At 37.5% G+C, this 9390-nt stretch overlaps 1 protein-coding gene across 4 annotated transcripts; it reads left to right on the top strand.

Moving 5' to 3' along the window:
• The first annotated feature begins 7955 nt into the window (after nucleotides 1-7955).
• Nucleotides 7956-9116, top strand: LOC103448692 (protein phosphatase PP2A regulatory subunit A-like). 4 transcript variants are annotated; one of them, XR_011581569.1, is made up of 4 exons: nucleotides 8043-8277; nucleotides 8501-8535; nucleotides 8647-8727; nucleotides 8801-9021. XR_011581569.1 is itself a non-coding variant. In XM_029103669.2 (3 exons), exons 1-3 carry the CDS (start codon nucleotides 8068-8070, stop codon nucleotides 8882-8884), a joined length of 375 nt encoding a protein of 124 aa, XP_028959502.1. In that variant the 5' UTR covers nucleotides 7956-8067; the 3' UTR covers nucleotides 8885-9116. The 4 variants fall into 4 exon arrangements, 1 of the variants encoding a protein (XP_028959502.1); XR_011581568.1 differs by having other exon boundaries at nucleotides 8050-8277; nucleotides 8438-8535; XM_029103669.2 differs by lacking the exon at nucleotides 8501-8535 and having other exon boundaries at nucleotides 7956-8277; nucleotides 8801-9116.
• The last annotated feature ends 274 nt before the right edge of the window (nucleotides 9117-9390 follow it).

The raw sequence follows: 9390 nt of genomic DNA, 5'->3' as shown, positions 1-9390 counted from the left end.
ATGGATGCCGCTTCGTGCTCAGTTCTCCGAGCTCAGCCCTTTTCTTCCGCCGTTTTCCCGCCAAGTAACAACCCCACCGCCCGCTTCTTCGCCCTCCCCAAGAACGACCCCAACTTGGTCCCTTCATTTTCGTCCACTTTCCCAAGAAACTCAACTTTTCCCGGAAAATGCCTGCACTTCGACCGGTTCGCCGTTTTCAGCTGGCTATCCGGCGCTCAAGACCAGAACCCGTCTCAGGAACTCGCTGTTCTCCTCGAAGTCGACGGGTGGGACGATTTCTTTCTCCTTCTTACTCCAAGCATTTCAATTTAATTGCTTTCTTTTACTTCACAGCTTCTTTGTTGTATTTTTATTATTTTCTTGGTTATTGAAGCTTTTTTTTTGCTGCATTGTTCGAATTCGAGTTGGGTTTTCTCGGAGACCTTTTTCTTGATGATTTCTCTTTGTTTCTTTCAGGGTTCTTATGGATGCTTACCGGCTGGGGAACCGCCAAACCTTCAATGCAGGTGAGAAAATGCAGTAATTTTATCCTATTGTATTAAATTTTCTTAATTAAATTGTGTTTTATGTGTTAATATTACTGTATTTTTTTCTTGTGATATATTGGCGGCTTTTAAGAAGCCTGGACTTGACTGTGCAAGTTGGACAGAGCCTGTTTACTTGGATCTCCTAAGGTAAGGGAAAATTAGATTCACATCCTTCTTTTTGTTACCCCATTGATTAAAATTCTGTTCATTTTCAATTTTTGATCAAGGTCCTTGGGTATTAATAACATCATTAATTATTTGAATAATAAAATATTTTTATTTTTAAATATATTCCTTTAGTGTTAAAAATGTTACAATTAGTATATTTATATTTATGGCTAAATTTTTTATCATATATTTTTATTTTTAGTTTGTACCAATTTTTAATTTGCAAATATTTTTTAATTTGTACCAATTTTCTTTTCATTTTTAATTTGTACCCATATATTAGTTTCTTTTTGTGCCCATATTTTTTAAAGTTTTATTTGTGTTTGTACCCATGTGTATACCATCACGTGACATTGTATATTTAATCAATGATAGAAAAATTACATATGGTATATTTATGTTTTATGCCTAAACTTTGTATCATATATTTATACTTTTAGTTTGTACCCACTTTTAATTTGCAACATTTTTTTTTTAAATTTGTAGTATTTTCTTTTTAGTTTTATTTTGTACCCATTTATTAATTTCTTTTAGCACCTATATTTTTAAAAATTCATTTGTACTCATAATTTTTAATCTTTTATTTGTACCCTAATTTATTTATAATGTACCCATTCTTCTTTATTAATGTACCACTTTGTTATATGTGAAATGTACCAATTTATTTAACACTATGGATACATTCTTTTGTCATTTATTATTTCTTATTTTTACATAGTTTTTATCCATTTATTCAATTAAAATGTTTGAATTTTTTTATTATAACCGTTTCTAATAGTATTATAATGAGGGATTTTAAATTTATAGGATTATAAATCTCATAAAATATCAAACAATTAATGTCAAAACTATAAGAATATAAATATTAATAGTAATATAATGAGGTGTACAAAGTCAAGGGACCTTGATCAAACTTTGAATACTATTAAGGTTTTAATCAAAAAATGTTAAGGATTAGGGACCGCAATCAAATTATCCCAATTAAAATTATGAGTAATGATTCGTGAATTTAGATTATTTATCTGGTTTCTTGTTCTTTAAGTTATTTATTTGGTTTCTTTTCCTTTAAGTTATTTATTTGGTTTCTTTTTCTTTAAGTTATTTAGTAGGCTTGAAATCAAATCATGATTCATGACTTGCTTCAATCTAGTATGAGTCAATTTAATTACATTTTCGAGTTGTATCTGGGTCGTAAGAGTTTTTCGATATGAAAAATCACAAGATTTTGACCCATATTATTTGTTCGTTTTAGGTTTTAAGTCAAGAGTTGGAGGTGATCTTAGAAATACAGAAGCCTCATTTCTCTTTAAAATTTCTCTCTAGTTCTTCATCTTTCTCAATTATTCATCGTCCTTTGATTATTCTCAATGTAGTTAATACCCAAAGGGTTGTGAGCAGTGAGCGTGTGAGGGTTGGAGAGAGAAGGGAGTTGATGCCAGAAGGACCGCATGGCCTTTACCAACCCAAAAGGACTTGCCTTCCAACAAATGAACATAAGGGACAACATCCGTAAACGTGATTTTATTACAATCAAATCGTAAAAGGTTCAAACTTATATTGTAAGCTGAACGATAATTACAACTTAAAAGGAGCTTAATTAACTTAATAAGTGTCCTCGGCCATATGATAATAAAAAAAATTAATACATTATATAGAACACTACTTTAGCATGGGCGCTTAATTCTGACCGCTTTGCACTAGAAACAGATGATGCATGTTCATACATATCAACACGGAGTTTTTCTCTGTGATAGTTTTGAAAGAATTGTTTGTATTGAAATCTGTAAGGTTACAAGAAAGAGAACTTATACAAGTGGAGAAGGATGTAGTGAGTCACCCGATGAACATCACACACCATGCTTCACACACTAATATTCTAACACCCATACTTTACACATTAATATTCTAACACCCATACTTTACACATTAACCCATACCTATAACCCATACTTTGGATATTAGATATTCTACCCATACCTATAACCCATACTTTGGATATTAAATAATCTAACACTCCCCCTCAAACGAAGGCTAGTATATTCATCAAGCCAAGTTGGACCAAAAGAGTGTTGAATTGAACCCGAGACAATCCTTTGGTGAAGATGTCTGCTAGTTGATCTGTGCTCCGAACAAAAACAGGTTGAATGACATCAGATTGGGTTTTTTCTCGAACAAAATGACAGTCCATTTCAATGTGTTTGGTTCTTTCATGAAATACAGGATTAGATGCAATGTAAATAGCAGCTTGGTTATCACAGAAAAGAGGCATAGGCAGTGTTCTCTTGAACCCTAAGTCGTTGAGCAAACCTTGCAGCCAAATTAACTCACAGGTAGTAGATGCCATGGCACGATATTCAGCTTCTGCACTTGATCGAGCCACCACACTTTGTTTTTTGCTTTTCCATGTCACCAGATTTCCACCAACAAATGTACAATATCCAGTAGTAGATCTTCGATCAATTTTGGAGCCACCCCAGTCTGCATCTGTGTAGCCAACAATGTGAGCATTTCCGATCTTCCTCATCACAATCCCAGTTCCAACAGTGCCCTTCAAGTAGCGCAAGATCCTTCGAACAGCTTGTAAGTGAATTGATCGAGGAGCATGCATGAACTGACTGACTAGGCTCACGGCATGCATGATATCAGGACGAGTAATGGTAAGGTAAATAAGTTTCCCTACCAATCTCTGGTATAAACCAACGTCTATCAGTAAATCTCCATCTAATCCAAGTTTCTCTTTGCAAGCTATTGGGGTTGCCACTGGTTTTGCCTCAAGCATTTTGGACTCTTGAAGTAAATCAAGTATGTACTTGCGTTGGTTCAAGAGCAAGCCTTTACTAGATGAAGCAACTTCAATGCCTAGAAAATACTTCAGAGTTCCTAGATCTTTAATTGCAAACTTTTTGTGAAGAAAGCCCTTAAGTCGCTGAATTTCTGTCAAACTGTCACCAGTCACAATGAGATCATCGACATAGATGAGAACGACAAGTTTACCTGCTGAACTATCTCGCACAAATAGTGAGGAATCTGCATTGCTCCTTTTAAAACCAATGTTCTCTAACACAGAACTTAACTTGGCATACCAAGCTCGAGGAGATTGTTTGAGGCCATAAATGGCCTTGTGTAACTTGCAAACCATGCCCTCTCCTTCTTGTGGATGTCCCGGAGGCAACTGCATGTACACATCTTCTTTAAGTTCTCCATGCAGGAAGGCATTCTTAACATCCATTTGGAATAGGGGCCAATCATGGTTGACAGCAACCGAGAGAAGCACTCTTACCGAGTTCATCTTTGCCACAGGAGCAAAGGTTTCCTTGTAATCAATGCCATAAGTTTGAGTAAAACCTCTAGCCACCAATCTAGCTTTGTGTCTCTCCACTGAACCATCACTCTTAAATTTGGTTTTATACACCCATCGACACCCCACAGCTCTCATCCCCTTAGGTAGCTTGGTGATGCTCCAAGTTTTGTTTTCATTTAGAGCTCTAAGCTCCTCATCCATAGCTGTTTGCCAGATCAATTGAGAGTTAGCTTCTTGGAATGAGCTTGGTTCAGATGAGGCTGAAATTTTGCTTAGGAAAGCAGCATGAGACGAAGATACTCTTGAGTATTCAAGATATTTTTCTATAGGATGTCTTGAGGCATAACTTACATAATCTTTAAACCAAGTTGGCTTACCCCGATTTCTACTAGGGTTTCTCCTTGGAGTGATCACTTCAGGAGTAATAGCAAGGTTCTCCTCAGACGAAATTTGATTTTGTTCAGTGTCTTCAGTTGATTCATTATCAACAAGTATGTCAGATGATGAATTACACTCAACTGGATCAATCGAAATTTCATTGTTGCTTGGTTGATCTGGAGCTGAAAAATGATGAGGCAGTGCATTGATTTCCATAATTGGCGTGAGGATTTGATCAAGAAAGTCCTCCCCCAGAAGATCTTCACCCCTGGTACTAGCAAAAAAAGGAGTTTTCTCGTCAAAAACCACATCTCTAGACACCAAAAGTTTCCTGCGCTTTGGGTCATAGCACTTATATCCCTTTTGAACAGATGAGTACCCTAAGAACAAACACCTTACAGCTCTAGGGTCCAATTTATCTCGATGCAAGGTTTGAATATGAACAAAGCAAACACATCCAAACACTCGAAGGTGAGACAAGTTAATTTTCCTGCCATTAAGTGTTTCAAGAGGTGCCTTGAATTTGAGAACCTTGCTTGGAAGCCTATTAATTACATATGCAGCAGTAAGAACCCCATGAGACCAGAATTTCTTGGGTACACTCATTTGAAGCATAAGTGATCGAGTTTTCTCCAGTAGATCACGGTTCTTCCTTTCTGCTACTCCGTTTTGTTGCGGAGTACCAACACAGCTCGTTTGATGAATTATTCCATGACAAGTTAGATATTGAGTAAAAGCATTAGACATATACTCAGTACCATTGTCTGACCTTAAGACTTTAAGTTGGGTTGAGAACTGATTTGTAACAAGACTGTGAAATTCTTGGAACACATTAATAACTTCATCTTTTGATTTCAACAAATACAACCAGGTACATCTTGAGAAATCATCCACAAAGGTGACAAAGTATCTAAAACCATTAAAAGAAACCAAGGGTGCAGGTCCCCAAACATCAGAGTGCACAATCTCAAAAGGTTTACATGACTTGGTTGATGAGACATCAAAAGGCAACCTCGTCTGTTTTGAAAAATGGCAAACTTCACAATCTTGAGTCATCACATTCTCTGAAGTTTTGAAGAGATGTGATTGCACAAGATTAGAGGGATGCCCTAATCGTCTATGCCATAATAGATGATTCTTCAAAAAACCAACTTGAAGACCTCTAGCTTCAACAGGTTGCAATGAAAGCATATAGAGGCCATCTTTATACATGCCTTCACCAATCTTCTTCTTCGTGATACGATCCTGGAAAATCACATTGAATGGCGAGAATATAACATCACAGTTTAAGGAATTTGTCAACCTTCCTACTGACAGAAGCTGAAATGGAAAGGAGGGCACATATAGAGCAGTTGATTCAACATTAGTATCAATTAACTTGACTTTCCCTTCACCCAAAACTGATACACCAGTTCCATTAGCAACAGAGACAAATTGCGGAATAACTGCCTCTTTAAAGTCATGCATATATCTTTTTATATTTGTAATGTGATCAGTCGCTCCAGAGTCTATTATCCAAACATTTGCAAGTTTTCTGGAAGCAAGTGCAGCACTAAATGAGTTTAGAATACCTGACATATCAACGGAAGATGACACCTTTGTCTGAAGAAATTTTGCAAACTGCTCAAATAATTCAGTGGTGCTAGCTTCACTGTTTCCTTTATGAAGATTGCTTTCATCTTTCTTCTGAGTGAAGGAAGAGAACTCACTCAAGAGAGCTGAGGGATTAGATGTGAAGTTCCCAACAGTTGAGGCAGTCTGCAAGCGAGGGACTTGATTTGCACTGCGACCAGGTTTGGTTTGTTTGGAAAAGTTAGGCTTAAGGTGTGGATACAACACCCAACAAGTGTCTCTGAGATGATTCTTCTGTCCACAATGACTGCATTGCATCTCTCCTTTCTTTCCTTTGAAAATGTTTCCTTCAAACCTTCTGTCACTTGCAACGAAAGCTCTAGACTCAGGATCACCAACCTTAGTACTCATAACTTTCCTTCTTGCTTCTTCTCGTTGAACGATAGTGCACACAGTATTGAGAGATGGTAGTTCAACACTCATCAATATGTGGCTTCGCAGGTCCTTATAGGTAGAGTCAAGACTGGATAAAAGTTGAAAGACCTTGTCTTCTTCAGCCTGCTTAAGAAGGATTGCTGGGTCTGTAGTGTGAGGTCGATAGAGATTCAGCTCATTCCACATAGACTTCAGTCTTCCCAAGTGCTCGATAAAAGTCTTTCCATCTTGATTCAGAACAGAAAGACTCTTCTGCAGCTCAAATATCCTGGCTGCATTATTTTGATTTCCATACATCTCCTTGACAGCCTTCCACAGATCAAAAGCTGATTCTGAAAAGCTGAAAATTTCTGATACCTTTGAGCCCATTGAGTTGAGCAACCAGGACATGACGAGCTGATCCTTGCAGAACCATTCTTCATACTTAGAATCACCAACCTCGGGAGGTACGATAGTTCCATTGATGAAACCAAGCTTAGATCTTCCTCCAAGAGCTAAAGTAATAGCTCTTGACCAAGGAAGATAATTAAACTCAGTTAGGAGTATGGAACAAAGACGTTGATTGGGATTTCCATCAGCTTCACTTGAAGAAACTGATGAAGAACCAAGGATGTTCTCGGATGAAGCAGCAAGTATATTTTCTTCTTCCATTTCAAAAGATTTCAGAGAACAGGTTCTTTAGGAAGCCTGCTCTGATACCATGTGATAGTTTTGAAAGAATTGTTTGTATTGAAATCTGTAAGGTTACAAGAAAGAGAACTTATACAAGTGGAGAAGGATGTAGTGAGTCACCCGATGAACATCACACACCATGCTTCACACACTAATATTCTAACACCCATACTTTACACATTAATATTCTAACACCCATACTTTACACATTAACCCATACCTATAACCCATACTTTGGATATTAGATATTCTACCCATACCTATAACCCATACTTTGGATATTAAATAATCTAACATTCTCGGATGCTTGAAATATCACCTTGGTCAGTTGCAAGGGAGCATTTGCATGGACACATGATGATATTTCAACTTGAATCCAATTCTTTTAACTAATTGGATTCAAGTTGATGATTTGTTAAAAGAATGCATACTTTGTATATACAATAGGAATGAAAGTTCCATTCCTACTTTCCTAGAATGCGACTTTATAAAAAAATGAGTGCTAATAAATCTACTCTACAGTAGGGGTGGGTTGGAAAAACCGAAAACCGAAAAAAACCGACAACCGAACCGAACCGAGACCGAAAAAAACCGAACCGAAAAAAAAACCGAACCAAATCTGTTGAACCGAACCGAACCGAATTTAGTTGGTTCGGTTTCGGTTTTTGAGGTATGAAAACCGGACCGGACCGAACCGAACCGAAATATGAAAATAAAATATAAATACTCAAAACATGCTGGAGAGGAGATTCGAACCCCTTCCGCCCAGGTGGGGATAGCTTCCTTCAAACCAACTTGACTGTAGGCTTTGTATTGCTATAATTGTACCAGTATAATATTTATAGGTATTCTAATCTTAATGTTTTATAAAATTTATAAAGTTCACAAACCCTAGCCGTCATTCATTTTCTTTTCATTCTCAAATCTCTCCTCTCTTTCTCTCATTCGCTGCGCTTCCTCAGTCTCTCGCTCCCCAAAAATCAAACGCCGCGGCAAACAGGCGCTGAAAAATGGATGGGGGGAGTTCCGGCGCTGCTTCCGACGCTGCAAGTGAAGGCGATGATCCTGATCCACTCCGCCTTGTCCGATGACACGCGTACTGTGGTGGATTCGGTGGAGTTGGAGCTCACCGACATGGACCTCAAATCCATCTCCTCCAGGTCCTTGCCCGACCCGCATACCCTCCGAAAGTTCTCTCACCTCCTCGGCCCCAAAGTCCTCCAGGTATTGACTCCTCACAAGTTTTTCTTTCTGTATGTTTACATATTTTTTTTTCTGTGTGTGTCGAACTGGTGGTTAAACATGAGATTTTTTATAAAGTACATACTTATATCTGGTGGTTGGACTATGTGGTATTCAATTTTGTTCTGGATTCTCGAGGAAGGTAGACCTGTTTAGTAGCATGCTGCAGGAAAAGTAACTAAGTTTTGCCGAATTGTGAATCCAGAACTTGCCATTCAGCAGATCCTTCCTTTCGTAAAGGTTGCACATCTCACTTAACCTATGGTTATACTTTCCCTAAGAAGTTTGTTGTAGTTTTTAGGCAGTTCTAAATACTGTTATGCTTTTACTTACTATGTTTGCCTGCCATAGGAATTGTCGACAGATTCTTCCCAGCACGTTCGTTCTGCATTGGCTTCAGTAATAATGGGAATGGCACAAGTTTTAGGAAAGGCAAGAAAATTTTGGGGCTGTTATTTAATTCAAATTCTTACTTCGAAGCTAATTTTTCTCCCTCTCACTGCAGGATGCAACTATAGAGCAGCTGCTGCCTATTTTTCTTTCTCTTCTAAAAGACGAGTTTCCTGATGTTTCAATATCTCATGTTTGAAGGTTCTGGTTTGAGTATTGATGTTTCAATATCTCATGTTTATCTCTTGGCTCAGAAAAGCAAAAAGAACAAGAAAAGGAGTGATGTTTATGGGTTTTTGTTTCTTTTCCATCATCATATACAATGAATTTGCTGCCTATGATGGTTAATCAAGTAAAAACATAGGATCCTTTTCTGTGGGTGGTTGACAGGTGGTGTGATTTCAAAATGTATAAATTGTAGTATTCGGTGATGCAGTATTGCCTCGTTTTAGATCTATTTTACTGAGAAAAAAAAAAACCGAAAAAAAACCGAAACCGAACCGAAAAAACCGAACCGAAAAAAAAACCGAACCGAAAAAAACCGAAAAAAAATTGGACCGAACCGAACCGAAATTTCGGTTTGGTTTCGGTTTTGGCAAAAAACCGAACCGAAAAGAACCGAACCCAGCCCTACTCTACAGTCTTATCTTCTCATCCGCCATTTTACTAATTTTTTAATGTCAATTTTAGTCTTTTGTAAAATAA

Source organism: Malus domestica, chromosome 05 (genome assembly GCF_042453785.1).
Source record: "Malus domestica chromosome 05, GDT2T_hap1".
Taxonomy (NCBI): Eukaryota; Viridiplantae; Streptophyta; class Magnoliopsida; order Rosales; family Rosaceae; genus Malus; species Malus domestica.
This window is presented reverse-complemented; position numbering and strand designations above follow the sequence as displayed.